This window comes from Vanellus vanellus (genome assembly GCF_965231255.1).
Source record: "Vanellus vanellus genome assembly, chromosome: Z".
NCBI classification, from domain to species: Eukaryota; Metazoa; Chordata; class Aves; order Charadriiformes; family Charadriidae; genus Vanellus; species Vanellus vanellus.
The window spans coordinates 20,062,916-20,087,850 of record NC_138908.1 but is presented as its reverse complement, the minus strand read 5'-3'; the positions used below and the strand labels follow the sequence as shown (position 1 = coordinate 20,087,850).

The window sequence follows — 24,935 nt, the reverse complement described above, 5'->3', positions numbered from 1 at the left end:
ACTATAACCTCCCAGTTATCGCTATTCATTTACCATTAGCCATCAGAATAAATCATATCATTAACTTGAGCCACTGCAGAATTTTGCTACATACTCATCAGTTGAAGAGATGGAAATATTCACATTCAATTTTTTTAAGTTTTGATAAGCATAATAAAAAAGAATGCATTTGACGTAAAAAGGAGAGCAAGTTTTTGTTTCAAAGATCAGTTTTGAAGAAATAAAGGCTACACGTAAACGTGTTAAAATATTTTAGGCTTAGATGACCAGAACAACCAGTAAACTGGGGACAGAGAGAATCAAGAAAAGCTCTGATTCACTTAAGCTACAATGACTTTACTAGAGATGCAGTGAACAAACACTAGAAGAAGGAAAGACAAATAGTCTTATGCTATCCTAAAAAATACTTACACTGAAGCTGAAGTAATTTCACTAATTCAAGAAACATTTGCTAAGAAGATACTCATAGCTTCTTGTTACAGGATTACCAAATTTTTTATTCTATTCCAAACAAAAATAAACCATAGACTTTAAAGACACTTCTATGCCTGTAAGATATCACTTTTTAGAATACCTAATCAAGCAAAGTATCAATTTTATAAAATAAGAATACAAGGAAAAGACTGATACTCTTTTCCACCACTTGTTTCTCCACCATTCCCTCTTGCCCATGCTACACAACTCTTAGTAAAGAGATGACAGTTAAGGAAAGGAAGAAATAAATATATTATTTATTACAATGCATAAATTACTAATATAACTAGAATTTCAAACAATTAATTGAAAAAACAGAAAGACAGACACTTGTGTTTGGTTCTCTTGTCAGAGTGGAATGTGCGCAAAAGTGATCAGCCCAAGTTTTCAGATATTCCTCATCAATCAAATTAGGCAAATCTCAACAGGCACGGAAAAACAAGCAATGCTGCTGCTCACTCTCTTGCTATTACCTCTTTCTTCTCCCATCTGCTGTTGTACCAGTATTACAGAAATTAATCACTTTACCCTTACAGGCAGCCTCTGAAGCGAAGTCTTTTTCAGTATTACAAATATGCTCTTACTCTATCTTAGTTTCACCTGACTCCACATGGTTCTCCATGCTTTTACGAAGCAAACTACCACACCACTGTGACTTGCCTGAATCAGAAAGTGAATTCTCAGGTCCTGGGTCTCAGCTAAGGCACCAGGCTGGGGTAGTTTTTCTTGGAAAACAAGGCTTTCTCCACAGACGACTTATACTGAAGATTCTCAAAGGCTTCAAAATATTTTGAAACAAGGCTCAAGATCTGTATGTGAGCTCCTGAAGGCACAACTGCAGTATCGAATAACATATGTACAGAACCTATGGCAGTAAGTGTGTAAGAGGAGATCATGGGAAGACTATGAAAATAAACAGCATAGCTAATTCAATCTAATTAAGTGCAATGCATTCCTCATTAAGAAATCTCAGTAACAAAAGTATTACAAAGAACAAGTCTCAGTCTTAATCTTTAATTTAAAACCAGATAAATGCTCCATTTAAGAAAGGATTAAGATGCTTATGTCCTTTCATCTTTCTTCAACCTTGTACAGAAAACGTTTCAAATCCTAAGATATAGATTTTAGGGGAGGGCAGGAGAGAAAGAGATATTTCACAACATTGCCACTACAGAAAAACTGGAAACAGATGGATCTTACATATTGGTTTGAAGTGACCACATTGATTATCAACTAGTTGCACGATTAACCACCTGACTTCGATGAGCAGGATATTATCAGTCACCTATTTAATTTAATAAATGCACATTTTAGAAGGAAAAACATGCTTGGTGTCTTTTCACTAGACCTGTTAAAATGGCCTTAAAGTTTTGTTTTTTGAGTGATATGGAAGAAAACATTACTGAAGCATTTACGTGGCCCATCAACCAGCCTCACCAGACTTTTCAGCCTCTTTTATTGTGTTAGGGCATGGAAGTGTGTCAGCTTCAACAAGAACCACTTTCTTTTCAGCACATGCTGTTTTTCAGAAAACTGTGAAGACTCTCAAAGTCAGAACCTCTTAAAACTATATCATTACACATCCAGCCTCTGGCATACCCACACTTTGCAGTTAGCTTATAAAATGTTAACTATTATGTTTTCTACAGACAGTCCCAACTCAAAGACAATAGAATAATATAATAAATAATGAGTATAATTCTTTTCTAGGAATTATTATTTTCAGGGTGCTAGCATACGCAATTAAAAAAAGTAATTAAAATTACTTACACATTTCCTAAATTCAATGCATAGAGTGACCCCTACTGGTCTGCCAGGCACTCCAGCAAAGATACAAACGGACAAAACCCATCACTCCAAGGAATGAACCTGAGCTAACTTACATGGACATTCCTCAGATAAACAGCATACCTTATTCAAGTTACAGAATGACCAATACTAATAACTCAGTAGAGGCAAAAATACTCCAGTGCTTTCTATGGACTTTTAAACACCCATTCTTCTTGTTATTACAAATAACACAATAATCAAGTGCATGGCATGTAAAGAATGCTTACCATATACCAGTATCTACAACTGAGAGCCACATTATTACAAAGAGTTTCATTTTTTTTCCAATAAATTTCTTAAAAAAACATCCAGGAGAAACAAACTTCAGTCTACTAGATGTTTTGAATGAGAAAAATGTATACTTCCTGCACTTTCCCAATTAAACATGAATAGCAACTATAACTATAAGCCCACATGAATCCGACTGTGCTTGATACTCTTATTTTATACATAAAAAGCAAAGTCACAGAAGCATCTAATTATTTGCCTAAATACTGTCTGCTTTAATACACAATTAACTAGTAAGCCAGATAACCAATAATGTGCTCTGTAATACATCTAATACACTATTTTATTAATTTAAACAATTAATGTTTTAGGAGAATCAGTTCAAGATCTTAACACTAATATGAGTACACTCATAGATTAATAAAAGAAGAGTATGGCTGTTTATTTGAAGTGCTGAATGTCCTCTTATTTTTTATAAATATATATATTAGACACACATACACACATACACACACTTATATGTGAAATCAGTACCCAACTAGGATCAACAACTAAAAAACCGCAAAGCTTACACTAAGTCTGAATTCTAAGTGCACTTCTTTGACCATCAGGCTTTTTAACAGCACACATGATTACAACATAAAGTATGCAGGAGATTGACCAAACAAAACAAACATTTGCCTCTGATTTCATTTCGGCCAGGATTAATTCCAAGAATCAAGTAAGAGAATGCAGTGCTAATTCCCACTCCTGAAAGAAACTTTTGCTTAGAAAGCTTAAGCAATAGATACAGAAATCCAAACTCTGCTTCAAAATCCCTGCAAATTAAACAGAATATTCTGTAGTGACTGCAAGTTTCCACTGCATCTAAACCAAGTCAGTCCAGTATTGCTTAATAGCTGCTAATAACTGGGAGCTTACAAAAGACATCCCTCATCCCAGCTGCTCAGCAGTAGCTGGAACCTGGAGGCAGAACCTGGACCTTGGAGTTTCTCAGTGGTCACCAGAAGGCTGGCCTGCACCCTGCCTCTTACTTCTGACCACTAGTCGAAGTTGTTGAAGTGAACAATTATAGCTGAAAGTTTTTTTAAAATGCATTCAACCAGTTCTAACTTAGCACACCAAATCCCTAGAGTCTTCAACAGGAGCTCAACATTTTATAGAGATTTTATTTTTGGGAGCCATATTTAAATATTTACAATGTTACACAAAGGAGAATAAAAGAAAAAAAAAACCAGTGACATGCTATGAAACATTTAAGAAGCCTGTAACTCGGCTTTTTTTTTCCTTTTTTCAAAACTATACAGTGAACTTTGCTGTTGTTTCCACTGAAATACTGAGTACTACAACATTCACTGTAAAAGTGTAAATTTAGACATTATCGAGTCAAAAAAACCCAACGAAACTACACTGAGGTTAAAAGTCAAGCACTCCAAAGTCAGGGAATTCAAGAAATAATGTTGTCTATGTACAACTTAATCAATCCCTTTGGGCTTAATGCCTCAAGAGATAATTAAAAACTTATTTCTCAAGACCTTGACATTATTCAGTGAGTAAGCGTTCTAGCATTGTTGTGGTTGGTCTTGCTCACGTTTCATCCCAGGTCTTGTAAGTGCCATCGAAACACAAAACTGAACCAAACACCAAGCTGAGTGGTGTACTTGATTTGCTTGAGGGACAGGATGCCATCGAAAGCGACCTTGACAGGCTTAAGGAGTGGGCGCATGAGAATCTCATGAAGTTCAACAAGGCCAAGTGCAAGGTCCTGCACCTGGCTTGGGTTGAGGGAGGTGATTCTGCTGCTCTACTCGACTCTGGTGAGACCCCACTGGTACTGGGTCCAGCTCTGGGCCCCTCAACATAAGAAGGACATGGACCTGTTGGCGCGGGTTCAGAGGAGAGCCATGAAGATGATCAAAGGGATAGAACACCTCTCTTAAAAGGTCAGGCTGAGACAGTTGGGATTGCTTAGCCTGGAGAAGAGAAGGCTCTGGGCAGACCTTATTACCGCCTTTCAATACTTAAATGGGGCTTATAAGAAAGATGGGACAGACTTTTTAGCAGGGCCTGTTGCAACAGGACAAGGGGTAATGGTTTCCAACTAAAAGCGGGTAGATTCAGACTTGGTATAAGGAAGAAATTTTTTACGATGAGGGTGGTGAAACACTGGAAGGTTGCCCAGGGAAGTTGTGGATATCCTACCAGTGGAAGTGCTAAAGGTTAGGTTGCTCTTAATCAGCAACCCTGTCGGGTGAAAGATGTCCCTTCCCATTTCAGGGGGTTGGACTAGATGATTTTGAAAGGTCCCTTCCAACCCAAACCATTCTATGATTCTGTGAAATGGGATTTTTTATATTTCCAAGCTTTCTACACCAAGAGAAGCACCCTAAGCCTATTAGAAACCTTGATTCCCTCTCTGTGGTAGCAGAAACAAACTAACACAAATGTCAAAGCTACTGCCAAGCCAGCTTCAGTACCAGCCATACTACTACATAAATAGGCTGCTCTGATCAAACTACAGCTTTTTATCTGTATTAGTTATTTTCAACGCCTTGATCTCTGTACAGCAGTGCAAAGCCACACTGTGACTGCATGGGTGTAAGAGCCTATTTGGCTGATTTGGGGATTTCCACACTCACTTCTTTCTCAGAATAGTACCTTGTCTCTTCTGTCACTCTGCTAGCGTCTGGGCAGCCTGTGCACACACTGAGCTCTCAGGTTAAAACCACCCATGAGGACATTAGTCAGTAATCAAAGTTAAATCTTTAATTTTTAGAACAGAGGCACATAACCATACTGCTGTACACCCAGCATTTTGTACCAAGCCTACTGCTTCAAGGTATCACTCGTGCAGGAGCTGCAGAAGATTCTTTGATTCTTTGCAGCTTCTTGACTAGCTTATAGAGGGAGACATTGTCCCTAATGTTCTGCCCCTCCCTTCATCGCTATGTACATTTACAGTTATGGAAACAGATCAGGGGGTCCAATTCTGAAGTACTAAACAAGATACATGCCGAACATAAATGCTCTACTGAATAACATCAGCAGTGTTTAAAAAAGAAAAAAAAAAATCTGACGTGACAAGTCCGTTCTAAGCACTGCCGTCACCTCAAAATTTAATGCTGGGAGCAGAAAAGAACGATTACCTCCCAGGAAGACCTTGCAAAAGGCTCTCTTGAGCAAACTGACAAATGATCTTTCTTCTCCTGCATGCAGAGAGAGAGATGGAAAAGCTCATGATTATTTTGGCAACTGTTCCACTATGAAATGCTCCTACACTTCCCAGGAGAAGAGAACAGAGCTACTTTGGGTGACCTCTCAAGAGTTTTAGAAAGCCACAGAATTTATATGTGATCAGAGATTAGGGGATAGATATAGGTAAAATTTTTGAAATAATGCAAAGGATGATTGCCAAATGTCAAGGGAGGCTCACAAAAAGACTTTGCTGGGAGACAGACAGCTAGGCTTCAGAACTTCCACACAATTTGTTTACATGGGTTTTCTGTATATTATATCCCAGTACTGAAAGACCTCAACTCTATTTCAGCTCTGTATTCCTGGGAGTTATCTGGCTCACCCTGCTGCCCACAGGCAGGACCCACTATACTTCTTACTCTGACAGAAACTTCTAAGCCTCGTACAGAGTTTGCATACCCTAGTCCTGAAGGGTGTTCTGGTTCTGCAGTACCTTTATTATTCAGCACCATTTCATAATCCTTTTTTACTTCTGGTGGATAGGACAGGAAATTGCACAGCATAGGACTGCAGCATCTCCAACACACAGACTGACTGCCTCCTTTCTTCTTTCAACAACCTTTTATGTTACTGAGGATTGCTATGACGTTCCTGCTCAGTGTTTTCTTTTTGATCTAAACAACCTCTGATGTATTTCATTCTTCACACTGATCAGAGATCCAGAAAGCAGTGTAACACATCATATTTCCTCCTACACTCCTGCAGACACTCCTTCCCATACACTCACATGTTTCTTAGAATGCAGTACCTAAAATTGGACATGGTAGTCCATGCTTAGTATACACTCCTCATCATTAACCAATTTTTTTTACATTCATCTTTTGAAACCCCAACATGCATTTGCCTTTTTTGCAAGAGCATGATATCAGTGACACGGCCATCTTGTGATGCACGATAGGCCCCAGATCCTTTCAGGAATACCTGTTACCATTAGCAATAAAAGTAGGACTAAGGGTAATCTCCAGCCTTTAGTAGATGGGGGTGGAAACATAGTGACAAAGGATAAGGAAAAGGTACTTAATGCTTTCTTTGCCTCAGTCTTTAAAAGTAAGACCAGTTGTTCCCTGAGTAGCAGATAGGGGTGGGGAGCAGAGTGAAGCCCGCATAATCCAAGGGGAAATGGTGAGGGACCTGCTACAGCACTTAGATGTACACAAGTCTATGGAGCCAGATGGGGTCCACCCAAGGGTACTGAGGGAGCTGGCCAAGATGCTCAGCAAGCTACTTTCCCTCATTTACCAGCAGTCCTGGCTAACTGGGGAGGTCCCAGTTGACTTGAAGTCAGCAAATGTGACACCCATCCACAAGAAGTGCTGGAAGGAGGATCTGGGGAACTACAGGCCTGTCAGTCTGTCCTTGGTGCCCGGAAAGGTTATGGAACAGATCATCGTGACTGCAATTATACGGCACATGCAGGACAACCAGGTGATCAAGCCCAGTCAGCATGAGTTTATGAAGGGCAGGTATTGATTGACAGACCTGATCTCCTTCTATGACAAGGTGACCTGCTTAGTGGATGAGGGAGAAGCTGTGGATGTTGTTTACCTGGACTTTAGTAAAGCCTTTGGCATCATTTCCCAAAGCATTCTCCTAGAGAAACTGGCTGCTTATGGTTTGGACAGGCATACTCTTTGCTGGGTAAAGAGCTGGCTAGATGGCCAGGCCCAGAAAGTGGTGGTGAATGGAGTTAAATCCAGTTGGCAGCCACTCACAAGTGGTGTTCCTCAGGGCTCAGTGTTGGGGCTGGTTCTCTTTAATATCTTTATCAATGACCTGGACAAGGGCATCGAGTGTACCCTCAGTAAGTTTGCAAACATCAAGTTGGGCAGGAATGTTGACCTGCTGGAGGGTATGATGGCTTTACAGAGGGATCTGGACAGGCTGGATCAATGGGCCAAGGCCCATGGTGTGAGGTTCAAGAAAGCCAAGTGCTGGGTCCTACACTTTGGTCACAACAACCCCATGCAGCACTACAGGCTTGGGGTAGAGTGGCTGGAAAGCTGCCTGGCAGAAAAGGACCTGGGGGTGCTGGTGGACAGCCAACTGAATATGAGCCGGCAGTGTGCCCAGGTGGACAAGGCAGCCAACGGCATCCTGGCCTGTATCAGGAATAGTGTGGCCAGCAGGACTAGGGAAGTGACCCTGTACTCCACACTGGTGCAGGCTCACCTGTAATACTGTGTTCAGTTTTGGTCCCCTCATTACAAGACAGATGTTGAGGTGCTGGAATGTGTCTAGAGAAGGGCAATGAAGCTGGTGAGGGGTCTGGAGAACAAATCTCACAAAGCGTGGCTGAGGGAACTGGGGTTGTGTAGCCTGGAGAAAAGGAGGCTGAGGGAAGACCTTATCACTCTCTACAACTACATGAAAGGAGGTTGTAGCGAGGTGGAGGTCGGTCTCTTCTCCCAAGTAACAAGCAATAGGACAAGGGGAAATGGCCTGAAGTCACGCCAGGGTAGGTTTAGGATGGATATTAAGAAAAATTTCTTCACAGAAAGTGTTATCAAACATTGGAACAGGCTACCCAGGGAAGTGGCTGAGTCACCATCCCTGGAGGTGTTTAAAAGATGTGCAGATGTGGTGCTTAGGGACATGGTTTAGTGGTGGTTTTGGCAGTGTTGGGTTCATGGCTGGACTCAATGATCATAGAGGTCCCTTCCAACCTATATAGTTCTATGATTCCGATCTGTTGGATCTTACTCTGTGCTACTGATTATTTTTGATAAAGCACAGCACTTGTGTCCTGGTTCTGGCAGGGATGGGGTTAATTTCCCCAAGGAGCCGGCAGGGGAGGCAGGTATTCCATCCCACGTGCCCCATGCCAGGCTATAAGAGGCGCTAGCCGGGGAGAGGGGGGCAGTTGCTACTCGGGGGCGGGCTGCGGCGGTGCGCGTCCCGTCGGTGTACTGTAATCGTGTTCTTATATTCCTTTACCGGTGTTATTGTTTTTCTTTCTTCTTCCCTTTGTCTGTTCTGTTAAATTATAATATTTCAACCCACGAGTTTTGCCCTTTTCTGCTGATTTTTCCCACGGCTGTGGGAGTCGAGTGAGCAGCTGCGTGGTTCTTTGTTGCTGGCTGAGGCCAAACCACGACAACTTGGCACCATTTCCTATTGAATTAGCACCCGATTTTCCTTTCTTCAATAACCTTTCCAATTCACCAAAATGATTTTTAATTCTAGCCTTGTTCTCCAGCATGTTCACAGTCATGTCCACCTTAGTGTTGGTGGCAAATTTAATTACGGACACTCTCGGTCCAGGTTATTAAAACATCAACTCATACAGGACCTCAAACAGACCCCTCTGCAACACAACCCAATAAATTGTTCCATTATTGACATATCATTTCCCCTTGTCCTATTGCTTGTTACTTGGGAGAAGAGACCGACCTCCACCTTGCTACACCCTCCTTTCATGTAGTTGTAGAGAGTGATAAGGTCTTCCCTCAGCCTCCTTTTCTCCACGCTACACAACCCCAGTTCCCTCAGCCACGCCTCGTGATAGCATGGGCTTCTGTGTATCTGCGCCAACATATATACAAATGCATGTGCATGCATGCATGTCTATGTTCTGCCCCTATCTGAATATAAGGAGATGACACTGGTTACAGTACTTTGTTGGTTTTGATGTTTAGTGGCAACTGATTTAGATCGCCTTCTGTACAAACAAAACAAGTTAACAGCATGCTCACTGGATTCAACTAACTTGTACTTTCCACAAACAACCACATTTTTAACTAGGAAATAAGGCAGAGCTGTTTTACCAATGCACAAATAACACATATAAGCTAGCACATTGCAAAAATCTACACTGTTTTAAGAAGTCATCCTACAAAAAACTCCACCAAGAAATAAAGGCAAAATACTTCAAAAGTTGGTCTACGTTAAACTTAAAAAGAAACTTTCCTTCTTTCTTTTTACAAGCAATATTGAACATCGAGTTCTGATCCTAACCCAGAATTTCTCTATGGAACTGTAAAACACAACAGTATTTTTCTGAATATATTTACAACAAAAAAGGAAAAAAAGCAGGCTCATTTTAAAATTTTGCTTAGCTATGCAAAACTGCTGAGCAAATGAGGAAGCTATAGTGGGTAAGAAAGTGGTAGCTTGTAGAGACTTGCTAGCGGGGTGCTCAGAGTTACACTGCTGTCAGAAATTCCCTAGGTAAAACAAAAAAGAAATAGTTTGTGCTCAAGCATTTTTATAAATTCCTTAGAGATACCATAAATATTAATAAGAACATAATTTAAAACAGTCTGTTAAATATTAAGGCATGTGCATGTATGCTATACTAATGTACAACTGAATAAAAAAAATGCTTTTCCCACAGGATTCACTAAAGTTTGGGGTTTTTTTTTGGCTCTCCAGAGAAATCCTTATTAACCCAAACTAACATGTTCAAAATAACAAGATTCAATGATCTGGCAGTTTTTAAGAACAGATTACTGACATGGTTTTAAATGTTTCTCAGATGAAATCACTAACATTAACACTTTCACATTAATCGATTGGTGTCAGCAGAATTCTGGAGAGCTATGCTGCAGGCTCCAACACCGAAGTAGTAATCAATTAAGGAAGTCAGCTGAAAAAAATGATACAAAGATCAGAGTTGTCAATGGCAAAAATAATCTCATCTCAGTGGTGTCAAAGGAAGAGCAAGAAAATGCCACATAATTACTTCATAATGCAAGAAAACTATTCCAAACAAAGATTTAGTAATCCAATAATTGTCAAATAACAATTGCAATTAAAATCTATGAAGAAATTCTTCAGCAATCTGTATTCTAAGCCATATTTATGTAATTTTATACAAGATACATTTCAGTACAAATTGTACAACCTTTTTTTTTTTTTTACAGTATTAAAGAACATTCTAAATAAAATCACTGGATTTTTTAGCGAGTACTAAAACTCCAAACAATTAATACAGAGTTAAACACCAAGAAAAAACCCAAACAGTTTAGTCCCTGTAAATTAACATTTATACACATCTTACATACTTTTCTTTTTGAATAGGGAGAAACAAAGCCACTGATTTTTGGCTATATGTTCTATTTGTAAAAAACTCTTCTGCACAAATAACACTGCTTTGTTGAGCTGCTAAGTTCTTGAACTTGCTGAGTTAGCAAGGATGCCCACAGCAGGGTGTTGAGAAGGGGAGCATTAAATACTACTCAAAACAGGGTTCTCATTTCTCCATACTCTTTGTTTGGCTATCACCATCATGAGGGCCTCTACCATGCTACAAGCCACAGAAAGCTACCTGACACAATCTGTAGTGCATTCTTTACCTTCCACAAGCAAACCATCAGAATCTATTAAAATTACTTTACGCTGATAGCACTAGAGACATGACAAATCACAGGCCAAGAGTCAGATACCAAAGAATGTGTCTCAGGGCGTTGGGGCCAGGCCCATTTGCAAGCAAATGATATTGTGTGAAGCTGGCATGCTCAGTGCATGACAAACTGATGCAATTTCAGTACTGTCGGAGAAGCTGGGTGAGATTTCTCTGATGCTGGCTACAGTTAGTGTACAGAATTGTGCAGTGTTCCCAGATTTGAATCACTTGGGGCCTGAGAGGGCTTCACTTGACAAGCCACAAATAATTACACTACACTCCTTCTATTGTACTCTATTATTTTGCCTCTTATCTCTAGGCTTTGAGCACTCATGAACAAGCAAGGTCGCTTCTATTTTGACCATGATGCAACAAAACATTGTTCTTTTGTGATATGATAAATAAAACACAGCCCTGCAGACTAAACATTTTTATCAGGTCCATTTTCCACTTTCATAAGCAGCAACAACTTTGGGAGCTTGTTAGAAGAGTAGAGGTTGGAAATAACCATGCAGGCAAGTTCATGAGCTTTTCACTTAGGAGTGTGATACAGCTATCTCTTTATTGTAAAAACTCATTTGAGAAATGGGGCATTAAGCTCTTAGCCTGTAACAGATAACAGTTATATCTGTGATTACTTTAAGCAGGTTTTTACCCCCTTTCAAATCAGCAATTTTTGACAATTCAGTTGGCGAGTAGCAAAAAATAGTTCTGAATGCGCAGCATGTTGCCAGTCCTTCCCCAGATACCAAACACACTTCAAAACTAAAGTAACTGCATTTTCTGTATCAGTTCACAAAATATGTCCTTTAAACACCTAGGCAATTAGGAAAATTTTGTGTTGGTGGTATTATCCTGGCCAATGAATTTAAAGAGTAATGACATTCATCACATTCATACTTTAAAAAAAAAAAAAAAGGCACAAGAGAAAGCAGTGGCTTTTGTAGTTTCAGGAACTAACTTCTAGTCATCTTTTCTTAGTTTAAAGAACAATTTCTTCTTTCAGAAGAAATTCCCTTCTTTCTCCCATGGTCTAGGCAAATATTTTAGAGTTCCATATTACAAACCAGATGGCACCATTTTTTTGTCAGCCTTAAAACCATGTTTAGAGGTTTTCTAAAGCTGCAATTAGATATAAACCATCTAATAGTAAAGCAAAAATTCAAATATGAAGACTAAATGCACATAGAGAAAAAAAATTATTCTACCAGTTACCTTAAACTTGTTCCTGATTCCCATTAATGTATCCTTCTTATGTTCATTTTCCAGACAAATATATAGTAGCAAGTAGGCACCAAAAGGTAAAGAGAAAATGTTAATTGCCTTCTTAGCTGAAAGTGCTGTACTTAAGAGTATACTCTCCTACTTTGCTTCTAACTCAGGCCAACATAAGTATTGGCTTATTTGAGAGGAGACAATTAATATCCTCAGTAACACTCCTAACAAGCTCTTACCAAGTTGTTTTAAAACACATCTAAAAACATTCTTTGCCGCTTCCCACCTGGCACTAAGAATCTATGGCAGCACCTGGAAGTCTGACATCACAACATTTCTGCCAAGGGAGGTAAAACCAAAATGACCAAAGGAACACATTTTGATATAGAGGAGAAATATGGAAAGAAAATTAAAAAAAAGCATACTCAGCTGTACTTCAGAACCTACTTGAGCTTAGTAATGTCCGTGTCAAACAGAAATTTTTAAAACATGCAGAGGAAATAGTGCAAAGACCGTACTCCTACCAATCACACATCCACACACTGAGTGCTCAGCAAAAGGAAAGGCATCTGACATTTTCTATTCAATACCAAAATAGAATTTTTCTGTTTTTACTGACTTTTTATGCTCCCTCACTACAACATTAAAACGGAAGCTAGGTTTTTGGCTTTTAGAGGAAGAATGGATCTTTAAGTAAAACTTAGCTTTTAAATGTTCTCTAGCTTGATTTTAAGAATGGAGTGTTTTGGAGTTTCATGTAGTGGATGTCATTGTGGGACACAATTTTTCTTAGAATTTGGAAGGAAGCAGAAAAGCAAAAGGCTAATATATTTCCTGATTCTATAATGTCATAGCATTCAACTCCAAATTTGGTTTGCATTTTTTTCCTGAATATCCATTTCTTCACATCTGTCAAGCAAAGTACATATTTTTATAACATTCCCTGACATTACTATAAATCTATTAATCCATTAATTTATGATTAAACTGAAGACACATTCCTTATGTTTCCAAATCTCAAAAGAACAAGAACATCAAATTGTAATTACCATCACAGCTTAACTGCAAGGAAGACTCATGACCAGGGAATCCTATTCCTGGAAAGAGCTTGATTAATAAGTAAAGAATAAGGAAGTGAATCTCTATGCAAAGAACCAAAATCCTGTACAAGACCAGAAGTAAAGGCAGTTAGCTGAAGTACATATGGTCACTTTTCATAAAAGCAGTTCATTGTAATCAATACAAACTTGCTGCTGAACAATTGATTGTTTCACCACATAATCAAGATTGTTTGTTTGTCCTTATGTAAAAGATGATAGGAAAGCTTTAGATTTCATTATTTTCCAATTTGGAGACACTGCATCACACGAATACTTTCTGCCCTGGTATAAAAAGGAAATCCATTTTTAAAAAGTGAATCAATTACAGGAGGAGACAAGGAATATTAAAAAAAAAAAAAAAGATCGGTAAGTCTTATCTCACAGTTTTCAAGGTAAACTAGTGGGAGAAAAGACTTTCACAGAAGTTTTATACCATTTTCACTATATTAAAGAATTAATTAGTCAAACAATAATAATACTGTTTTGGATTGACATCACACCATCTCATCAGGCAAAAAACTTACCAAATGTAGACAATGCCTTTCAAGAGGGATTTTTGACACTCTTGAATTTTTTACCACGTACAAAATACAGCAACTGTCACCTAGATGCCCTGCTCTTAACTGGGACCCACACTGTGACACACAAATACAGAATACACTAAATGGAAGATGCACTGGAGATTTGGCTGTCATTTCTTAAAAATTGCTTACTCTGGCTACACTGGTGGCAGCCTCAACATCCAAAAGCATCTTCTCAGATTTCCTATTTATATGATTTTAGAACCGAAGGTTGTTTTGAACAGGAGGTGGAGCTCTCACTGCACCAGCAGAGAAGGAATGAGACAAAACATAGTTTGTTTAGAACCCGGAATGGAGATGGTGTTTTCTGTCCCCACTTATTTCAATGCCTACGAGTATCCAAGCATTACTGTTGTGCTCTAAATACATTTTTTAAAGAAAACCAACAACCACACAATGTTTATTGGTTTATGAAATGTTTATAACAAGATATATAAGGTTGAAATAATAATTAAAAATAAATACTGTTCCCAGAAAGAGAGTACCTATGTTCTAGCTACAAGATCTTTACCATCAGGACATCTAAGAATAAACAGACTACATAGTCTCCTTTCATTTCACATTAAAAATACAATGCCGCGTTCAAAGGGAACGATGACACTTCTGCTTCGTCATCAAAATCCCCTTCCAGAATGCTCTACAAAATGCCTTCCCCGAGCCACAGAAAGTCCAGGCTTACAGAAAACTGAAAATGAAAAGTTGATACAAGTCCTCCTATATTTCTTGCAAACAGAAGAAATAATGGTGCCTACAATAGGAGTATTCAAAATGCAGTATCTGGAAAGCTTCCATTAGCAGCTTCCACAGTGCATACCTAACGTAAGTAATTCCACTGTACCCAAATGCAGCACTGAAGTTCTGCCACGCAAACCTGCCTTCTCAATGTTCTCCTCACTGTCAGGCTGCAGAGCTGGGTAGAGACTGACTGAACTTTGTCCTCAGTGGCCTTTTGTGCAAGAAACACAATCATCTCACTAAGCTACAGTATAAAGTCCAATCAATTTATTTCCTATTTCTTCTGAACTCAAAGATAATAATTACAAGAACCACTGTGATTTACGTATATTCATCCTCCATACAAGCAATCCTTTAAATTCCTGCACGTAAAAAATTCAAGGACAAACTTAAAAAGAGAGACAGTTAAGGCCAAGAAAAATGCGTTCATGTAAATTAGCAGCACAGACAACATTCTTCACAAAGACTGCAAAAATTAAAATCTATAAATGGGTGGATATCTGGTAGTATTTTTCAAATGGATAATTTTTAATTGTAATGATTTGAAGAATTGTCATTTAAAGTTTCCAGTTATTCTAAAAATAAATACCTATAATTAAAAAGACAGCTTTCTAAAACTGTTCCTGCAATACTAACTTAATTAATTTAATAACCTAGTTACTGCTGTAGATGAAAAATACATCCTCAGCTTCTTCAGGACTCACCAGTCAACTACCAGAGAAACAGTAACATATAGTGAAATTTCAAAGTAACTTTATAAATGCCATAACAATGATGACTAATTATCAATTAAACCTGGAATGAATTACATCAGGCATTAAAAAGTTCAAAAAACAATTAAAATATGCTTTACAGTAATAAAAAAAAAGGGAGAGCTCTATTACATGTTTCCTCATATTGCGTTTTAAAGACCGGTGTATTCTCACTCCTGGGAAGGAAAGAATGTACATATGCTTAACACTATCTTTGTTGACAAGATTTTACAAGTATCACGACTTCAAGCTATACGGACAGAAAACACCAGCAGGAGCAGTTAAGCGTGAATCCCTCTGATGAGATAATTCCATTGGTAGTGTTATGTTACTAAAAAAAGTTTTGCCACTACTACCTCTCAAAGATTCAACAGAATTCAAATACATCTTTATTGTGATGCATGTTTGAATGCTCTGCTACTCCCTATCTTTCTGAAAATGTAACTTCCTCATCAAAACCACAAATCAGTAGATCTTGGGAGAGAATTGGGTAATGGATGTTTTGCAATTATAGTTTACTGACAGAATGTGTCAACTTTTGGTCTTTCAGATGGTAAATTGATATAGGTAATCATGATGCTGCTTCTTTATCCTACTGCTGAACGCCCCTCAGGAATACATCGAAACAGATTTCTTGCTCAGAGAATTCTTACATGGCCCTTTCCACTAGGATTTCATGACCGCGAATCAGGGGGCTTTGAGCAATTGCACAACAATCTGAGATCACTGGAGCTATCTCTCTCTGTCTAATTTGTCCATACTCTGAAGCAGATCAAACACACAAACAAGGAAACAGCTTTAGGTGATTGTTACATATACATTAAGTCAGTTTTTTACTTTGGTTTTATCTTTTTCCAGTTTCTGCCCTAGCTGCCTTCATGTGCACACTGCAAAATTCTGTGTCTTATTTATACTCTTCAAGTTCCCATTGCATACCAAGTGGTCAGTTTCATACCACTGATTCAAAGTCTGCAACAGGAAAGCTGACTGGAGGAAAAATGTTTAATCACCACTGCTGACAAATGCACAAGTTAACAAAAAAAAACAAACAAACAAACAAACCCAAACCAGTATTTTCAGTAACAGCAATCTTTGGACTAAATTATCAGGTCTATTTCTTCCACTAATACATGCTCCTTCATTGGAACTGAAAAAAATAATTGTCAAAATAGCATTTTTCTGACTTTACAGAATCATTAGCATCTGTCAAATTATCTTTATCCTCTTCATCTTCCCATGCAGGAGAGAAAAGTATCTGAACAGACCTACTCTGGCTCCCTTGTGGAATAACCAGGACAATTAAAAATTCTCTATGAAGACACCAAGACAATAAAAAAGTCTAATTCATCTAACATCTAGTATTTCTGTTTAACTTCCTTGAATTTCGAGTAACTGGTCTGTCACTGATTTCAGTTGGACTTGTGACACAAGGTTACATGTGGTGACCTTGTACGAGCCAGACTGGTAAGCAAGAAGTCTTCAGACTGGCAGAATTAATACTCAAGACACAGAGTCTGTTCAGATACTTTAAAACTACCATGTTCACGCAGTCCAGAGACTCAGTGAAATGGTTAGAATAGTAATACTTGAAAGTGTTTTTACATAAACCCATTCACATAATTACTCCCTCCATGCTTTATAACTACAATATTTACAAATATTCCCCCTTTATCTGTCACATTTATCACTTGCCATTGTGGTTTAGTCTTAGGCTTCATATGGAAGAACATCTAACAACTTCCATTTTTGACTCTATGTACACTTACTCTAACAGTAAAGAATGCTGAAATACGTAAACTATACCAAACTTTAAGTCCTTATACTTTTATATTCCATAAACAAGAGTATAGCCTAGTAATTAAACGGCTTCTTCTATGGAAGTAAAGTCTAAGGACTTTTGAAAAATCCACAGTACTTTAGTATCTGACATGTCATACCTTACTTCCACAACATTTGTAACTCCAGGAGCAATTTGGGGAGTAGTACTGGAAGTGTTAATTAAAAACATAGTAAGCACATGTGTCAGTCAAGTATGCCCTCTGCTCTACAACACATTTAAATGTGTGTCACCTTGACCTGCAATATACCACTGTAAAATTATTTTGGTCAATATAAGTCAAATGTGCACTAATTTATTCAGTAAGTTTCCTAGCATCTGAATCAACATTAGAAATCTAACTAGTATTTATTATTCTGTTATTGACAAAGGGAGCATATTTAAATGATAACAAGAACACATGGGTGTCATTTCGAAGTTGAATTGTTCCCTAGGGACATCCTTAGTAAGCGTCTACATTTAAAGGTCATTCACTGCCAAATTATGAACAACTGTTGCATTCATTAGCACAGGCTCAATAGTTTGGAAGCTAGTGTCATCAATTTAAACTGACAATGAAATTTAATTGTCCACAAGGAAAACAGACATGTTCTATATTTCTATATTTCATCATTTTACATATACCCCAAAAAAGGGGTATGCATAACTGGAACTGCAATGTTACTCTTTTTTTTTTTTTTTTTTTTTTTTTTTTTTCAGGGGGTGGTGGTGGTGGAAGAAAGGCTTTCAAGGTTTTATATCAGAGGAAGAGTGCTTTAGTAAAGCTGAGCTCCTGAAACAAAGACTGAAAGGAGTGTGTTTCCCACTTACTTTGTTGACAGAGCCCTATCTCAAGTGTTGCATTACAGACTTTTCCCTCATTTTTCTTTCTAATCTTTTCTTTCCCTAAACCGATCTTTCACTGGTCAAGTCCCCACCTTCTCTATTTCTTCATTTCTCTGTACCTTTTTCCCTTTGAAGCTAGGGAGAAGTTTCCAGTTTCTGTGGCGAGTCACTTCCACCCTCTCCTCAGAACTGCATTCTGCTTCTACAGCTAGCTGGTGGTTGATGGGTATGTGCCCATTCCACTTTCCCAGTGCTGCCTAGCTGTACCAAGGCAAAAAAAGAAAATAATCTGAAACTCCGGATTTCAGGGAAAGCTATCTGAAAACAAAGTGTTAGTAATGAGCTTCCTTAAAGAAAAGGAGAAACACTCTTTGAGTCTTTCCTTTCCAGGCAGTGAGAATACACAGTGGCAGGCTGAATTCAAGAGGAACTGGATTCTGTTCTGCTAAAGGTAAGGAACCAGAAACCCAGAGACGTCAGGAAAGTGTGTTTTGGTAGCCATGCAGAGCCACTGTAGAGAGGAAGGAGTCTCCTTCCAGACTCTCATTTCATGCAGAAGGTCACCACCATCACTGTTTCTAGCAAAGAAACTAGGATGGCCACCATTGCACTTCTCAAAAACCCCTTCTTCAGCCCTGTTTTTCTGCAATGCATTGCCCCTGACAGTCACAGTGCAGAAGACGCCCTCTGTAACTGTCAGCACGCTACCGGGCTGGTGAGCAATCTTTTATCTGTCCCAGGGTCCATCACCCTTTTCTGCTGTTAATCACATCACCTCTGATAGTTCCTTGTTTCAGCTACTCCAAGAAAACATTTTAATTCTGAGGAAGGTATTGCTTGTGGGAAAGAGAACAGTAAAACCTCAACTGTGTAAAGAAGTACTCCTGTGATCATGGAATCATAGAATGGTTTGGATTGGAAAGGAGTTTTACAGGTCATGTAGTCCAACCCCCCTGCAACTAGATCAGGTTGTTGGTCAGAGCCCCACCCAACCTGACCTTGAATGTTTCCAGCAATGGGGCATCTAAACCTCTCTGGACAACCTGTTCCAATGTTTCATCACCTTCATTATAAAAAAAATTCTTCCTTATACCAAGTCTGAATCTACCCGCTTTTAGTTTAAAACCAACATCCCTGTGATATTTTTTGCAGCCCTCCTCTGGACCCACTCCAACAGGTCCATGTCCTTCTTATGTTGGGGGCCCCAGAGCAGGACACAGTGCTCCAGGTGGGGTCTCACAGAGTAGAGGGGCAGAATCACAACCTGCTGGCCACCCTTCTTTTGATGCAGCTCAGCATATGGTTGGCTTTCTGGGCTGTGAGCTCACACTGCCAGCTCATGTCCAGCTTTTCATGTACCAGTACCCACAAGTCCTTCTCAGCAGGGCTGCTCTCAATCCCTTCATCCCTCAGCCTGTATTGATATTGCAGATTGCCCCAACCCAGGTACATGACTCTCTACTGGGCCTCACTGAACCTCATGAGGTTCAGACAGGCCCACTACTCAAGCTTCTCCAGGTCCCTCTGGATGGCATCCCGTCCCTCAGGCATGTCAACTGCACCAATCAGCTTGGTGGTGTCTGCAAACTTGCTGAGGGTGCACCCAGTCCCACTGTCTATGTCATTGATGAAGATATTAAACAGTACTCGTCCCAGTATGGGCCCCTGAGGGACACCACTTGTCACCGATCTCCATCCGGACATTGAGTCACTGACCACTACCCTCTGGATGTGACCATCCAACCAATTCCTCATCCATCAAACAGTTCACCCATCAAATCCATCTCTCTCCAATTCAGAGAGAAGGATGTTGTGCGCGGACCATGTCAAAGGCCTTACAGAAGTCCAGATAGACAACATCATAGTTCTTCCCTTGTCCACTGAAGTAGTCACTCCACCATAGAAGGCCACTAGGTTGGTCAAGTATGACTTGCCCTTGGTGAAGCCATGCTGGCTGTCTCGAATCACCTCCCTGTCCTCCACATGCCTTAGTGTAGCTTCTAGGAGGATCTGTTCCACGATCTTCCCAGGCACAGAGGTGAAGCTGACAAGTTGGTAGTTTCCAGTGTGCCCCTTTCTACCCTTTAAAAATGGGTGCAATGTTTCCGTTTTTCCAGTCACCAGGGACTTCACCTGACTGCCATTACTTTTCAAATATCATGGAGAGTGGCTTGGCAACTGCATCAGCCAATTCCTTCAGGACTCTGGCAATGCATCTTGTTCCATAGACTTATGTATATTCAGGTTATCTTCTCTTACAGTGGGAGGGACTTTACTCCCCCTGTCCCTGCCTTGCAGTCCATCCACTCAAGAGGTGTGAGAAGAGAGGTTGCTAGAGAAAACTGAGGCAAAAAAGTTAAGTAACTCAGCCTTCTCCTCACCTGTTGTTACCATTCTGCCAGTCATGTTCATCATGGGGAGTGTATTTTCTTTGACCTTTATCACCATACTGGTTTAAATGTTAATACTATACATAAGCCTGATGATGCAAAATAACTCAAATTACCTGTATAATTTCACAGAAAAAACCATACTTCACCCAGATACACCACACTAGTTCAGGACTGCATCCATCCACTTTAATTTGAAGGTTACATTTCAAAGAGATTCAATACTTCACAGTGTCACTTCATCTGCTTATCTTGACTTTTCTAATGCATCAGATTCAGGTAGCACAGAACTAGTGAAACATCTATCCTGCAAGACGCATCTTTTATATCAGTATCTACCAAACCCACAGCTTCTGACTGACTGTTAACCCCCACAAAATGAGGTCCAAAAGAACAAAAGCTGATGTGGTCTGACATAGCAATATTCACAAACACCAACCATCCAGGCGAAATCACCTTTTGCTCAATGCAAAATAATTCCTATGGTACTGTTTTCTCTTAGGTAAAGAACTCTGCCTACACAGTATCTTCCTAGGCAGTACAGAGCGATTGCAAGCTCTCATTAACCTTAGTTTTGCTGGCGGGAGGGCGTATAGTGTACTCATTTGTATCGGTCATGAATTTCTATGCTTGGAACAACACTTATGCAAATTATTTAGCAATGCAACAAATTGACAATTACATTAGAATAAGCCTTGCTCATGCATAGACCAGAAGCTCCTTAAAACATAAAGGAAATACACCATGTTATTATCAGAACAGACTTCCATATTCTCTCCCACAAGCATGCCTGACCCAGAGTAACATTAGCTATGACTTCTAGTACAGTTTCATGGCCAGGAAAATCCATGAACTGAGACATCTAATAGTGTGAAGCATGATAATTTTTGTATGGGATGTGGTATAGAACCCCAGTCATCTGACTGAAGAGGCAAAGTATTCATGCAGGAACAATTACTAAGCCACTTTGAGCTTGAGCAACTTTCAGATGCATGAGTTTCACTCATCACCAGTGACCTGAGGAACAGTGCTGTAATCATCAACAGTGCCATACTAATCAAACATTTTCACTTTCAAAATCATTTTCTTGAAAGAATTCTATAAAGAAAGTTTCATTTCTGATTTCTTTGAAGCTGACAGAGATCAACATTGACAAAATTTAAAATACCAAATCCTCTAGATAGCAGGATTCGCTGATAGAATTACTATTACAGAAATAAAAAACACACTAAAAATACTAAAAATATATATTGCTATGAAAAAATCCTATTTGTGTGATACGCACATCTTAGAAACTACTTTGTCACTTCAACTAACTTGCCCAACTGGGACCAGTCTGTGCTATTGTAACCACACTCAATCAGGATGTTTTAAAGCTGGTTTCATTCCCTAAAATCACACAGACTTGTTGTAGGGGACCACTTGCACGTAAGTTCAACTAAGAGGCAGCAACATTAATGCAGTCACACTCCCACATTAACACATCTGAAGTGGTTTACAAGGCTTGTAATTACTTGCCAGTACTGAGGACCAAAGAATATACAGCATTAGCATCAGGTAGACGCACTTGCTTCATGCAACTACATTTATGTGGATCAATCTTCTAGCAATTGTACAGGATTAAACTTTTTTTTCCCTGGTATTTCTTAACAGCTCAGAACTACCAAATGACTAGATTTAATAAAAGAACCTAGCTTTGAATATCTACCTTCAGTCAAATGCCTTGGGCTTTGGTCCAGAGCATCGCCTGTCTCCACCCAGCAACATGTGGAAGGCTGTTACAGCCCAACAGTTCCACAGGATGAGAAAACCACCGAGGTCAAAAAGGACCTCTGAAAATCGAGTACAGTCAGCTAGAGCAGGTTGCCCTGGACCACGTCCAGTCAGGTTTTGAGAACCTCCAAGAACAGAGACTTCACAGTCCTCCAGGAAACCTGTGCCAGTGCTTGACTGTACTCTGAAAATCGAGTACAGTCAGCTAGAGGAGGTTGCCCAGGACCATATCCAGTCAGGCTTTGAGAACCTCCAAGAACAGAGACTTCACAGTCCTCTGGGAAACCTGTGCCAGTGCTTGACCACCCTCATGGTGTCAAAATGGTTTTGTCCTATGTTTAAATGGTATTCCCTGTACTTTGATGCGTGCCTATTGCCAGTTATCCTGCCACTAGGTGCCAACGAGAAGAGTCTGCTCCCTCTTCTTCATTCCCTCTATTCAGAGTATTTGTACAGAGTGCTGAGATCCCCCCGAGCCTTCCCCGGGCTGAACAGTCTCAACTCTCAGCTTTTCTCATGCAACAGATGCCCCAGTCCCTTCATCGCGTTTGGCCCTGCACTGGACATGCTCCAACCTCTGCGCCGGGGACCCCAGACCTGGACCCAGCGCCCAGAGGCGCGTCCCTCAGCAGGGCCCAGCGGCAAGGAGGCTCTACCTCTCCCAACCCGCTGGCCACGCCGCATCAACCGCTGCCGCTACCGCTACCGCTCCACAGCACGAAGCTCGCCTGGGGCAGGAGACGGCCCGATGGGCCGAGGCCACCCCTCCTGCACCAAGGTGCCCTGGGCAGGCCATGGCTGAGCAGAGCAGGGCGGCCCCGTCCCCCGCCGCGGGCCCCTCAGGCCGGCACCTGCACGGTGGCCTGGTCCCCGGCCCGGCCCCCGCTCGCCGCCGCCACCACCACACCGCCCCCCCGAGGCGCGGGGGTCTCCCGCCCCGCCGCCCCTCACCGTGTAGCCCCGCTCCAGCTCGCTCTCCTCGTAGCGGAAGGAGGGGATGTACACCTCCATGGCGGGCCGGGCCGGGGGCGCCGGCTCCCCCTCAGGGCCGCGCGCTCCCGGCGAGCGGCGCCGCTGCGGCCATCTGCGGGCGGCACGTGACGCCGCGCACGTGACGCCGGGCGGGGCGGGGCGGGGCGCGCTGCTCGGCCGTTGGGCCGCGGCCGCTCCCCTCCCCTCACGGCCGGCTGCGCATCGGCTCTGTGGGTGTTGTCGGGCGTATGAGGTGAGAAGAGCGCGGGTTCTTCTGAAAACACCGTATTTTTAAAAACAAAGTTTGAGAGCACCTGCTTCAATATGCCAGGGCAGCAGTGTTGCTTTGGAGAGTAGGAAAACGGGGAGAAAAGAAATTAACTTCCAAAGGGATTAATTTATCCAGTCCTAAATTCAGAGCACGGCTCAGGCCACTTTCTATGCCTGCTTGGTCAACAAACTCCCGATAGCTGTGCAAATATGGTACCTTTCATAATGCCTGTAGGGAACTGATCCATGAAATTAAGGGGGAAAAAAAAAAAAGTTCAGCACTGAGGAAAGTTGCCCGTCGTGTGGCTATTCCTGAGAAGCTGCCTCTTACTTTGTTATTTAACAGAGCAAACCCGAACTGTTTCAGGGAAGTGTAGATGATTTCTAGTCATCGGCAAAATTACATAAAACTTCTTATTCCCCAAAATAAGCAGCTGTGTTGATGACTTCAAAAGTAACGGAGGCAGAAACAGAGGGTGGAATACTAGATGCATTGTGTAGGCAATGCAGTTGTGCAGGGTAGCGTTCCCACCTTACACAAATTGCTAGCCCCAAGCTTCACACCACTTGGAAGCACTGCAAAATGACAACAAACTGCAGCTGTATTAGGTGGCAGTACCTTAAAACTCACCTGGTAAGGTTTTATGAATGCCAGAGAGTCTTGGAAGCTAAATAGTTAAGGTGTGCAACTTTACCATCTGTCATTGATCTTTTAAAGAGTAGCTACCCTTATAAATTCATCTGTATGCAGGGCTTGATTTTGCATAAGCAGAGTCAATATCAAAACATACCTCAAAAATGGACATAAACCAAATGATTCCTTTTATCTGACCTCTGTGGTTATGCTGTCTCAGTGCTTCTAAGATCAGCTTTTTGAAATGCCTTCTGAAAACTAATTTGCTTCCTTCTAGACTAGTAACATCAGGAAAAAAATGTTACAAGCTCTTTTTCCTTCTATTTCTCTTCATTGTACTGCCAGCTAAATGTAATTCTATTTTGCTTTAAGCAAAGACCTCTGATCTGAACAATTCAATATAAAATAGAAGGCTTTTGACTAAAACGGAGAGGACTAAAGCAAACCAACACTAGTTCACTTTGCTAAACTAAAGCAAAGTAACAGGCATAAGTAATAAAAAAAATGACCTGAAATCAAAGCAAAATAGTCCTTGGGCATTTGTTTCTGCACAATGCTGCTCCTGTTGTGGTGTCCTCAACTGCGGATGACAGGCGGGACAGTCCCAGCAATACTCTGTGGTAGTGATGACAAGAGCAAACAGGTTTCCAGTCCCCATGTACTCTTGCTGGAGGGACCATGTCCTTGGAACACAGTTATGACTGAAGGGAGTGAATAAGG

General features: G+C 40.6%; 1 protein-coding gene across 2 annotated transcripts in view; it reads right to left on the bottom strand.

The window, feature by feature from the left end:
• Positions 1-23,422, bottom strand: part of SNX24 (sorting nexin 24) — a 94,211-nt gene extending 70,789 nt beyond the window's left edge. For both annotated transcript variants that reach the window (XM_082497275.1, XM_082497276.1), the window contains exon 1: positions 23,291-23,422. In XM_082497275.1, coding sequence (XP_082353401.1) covers positions 23,291-23,350 — 60 coding nt within the window. In that variant the 5' untranslated portion in view covers positions 23,351-23,422. The remainder of the gene's footprint in view (positions 1-23,290) is intronic.
• Between the last annotated feature and the right edge of the window lie 1,513 nt (positions 23,423-24,935).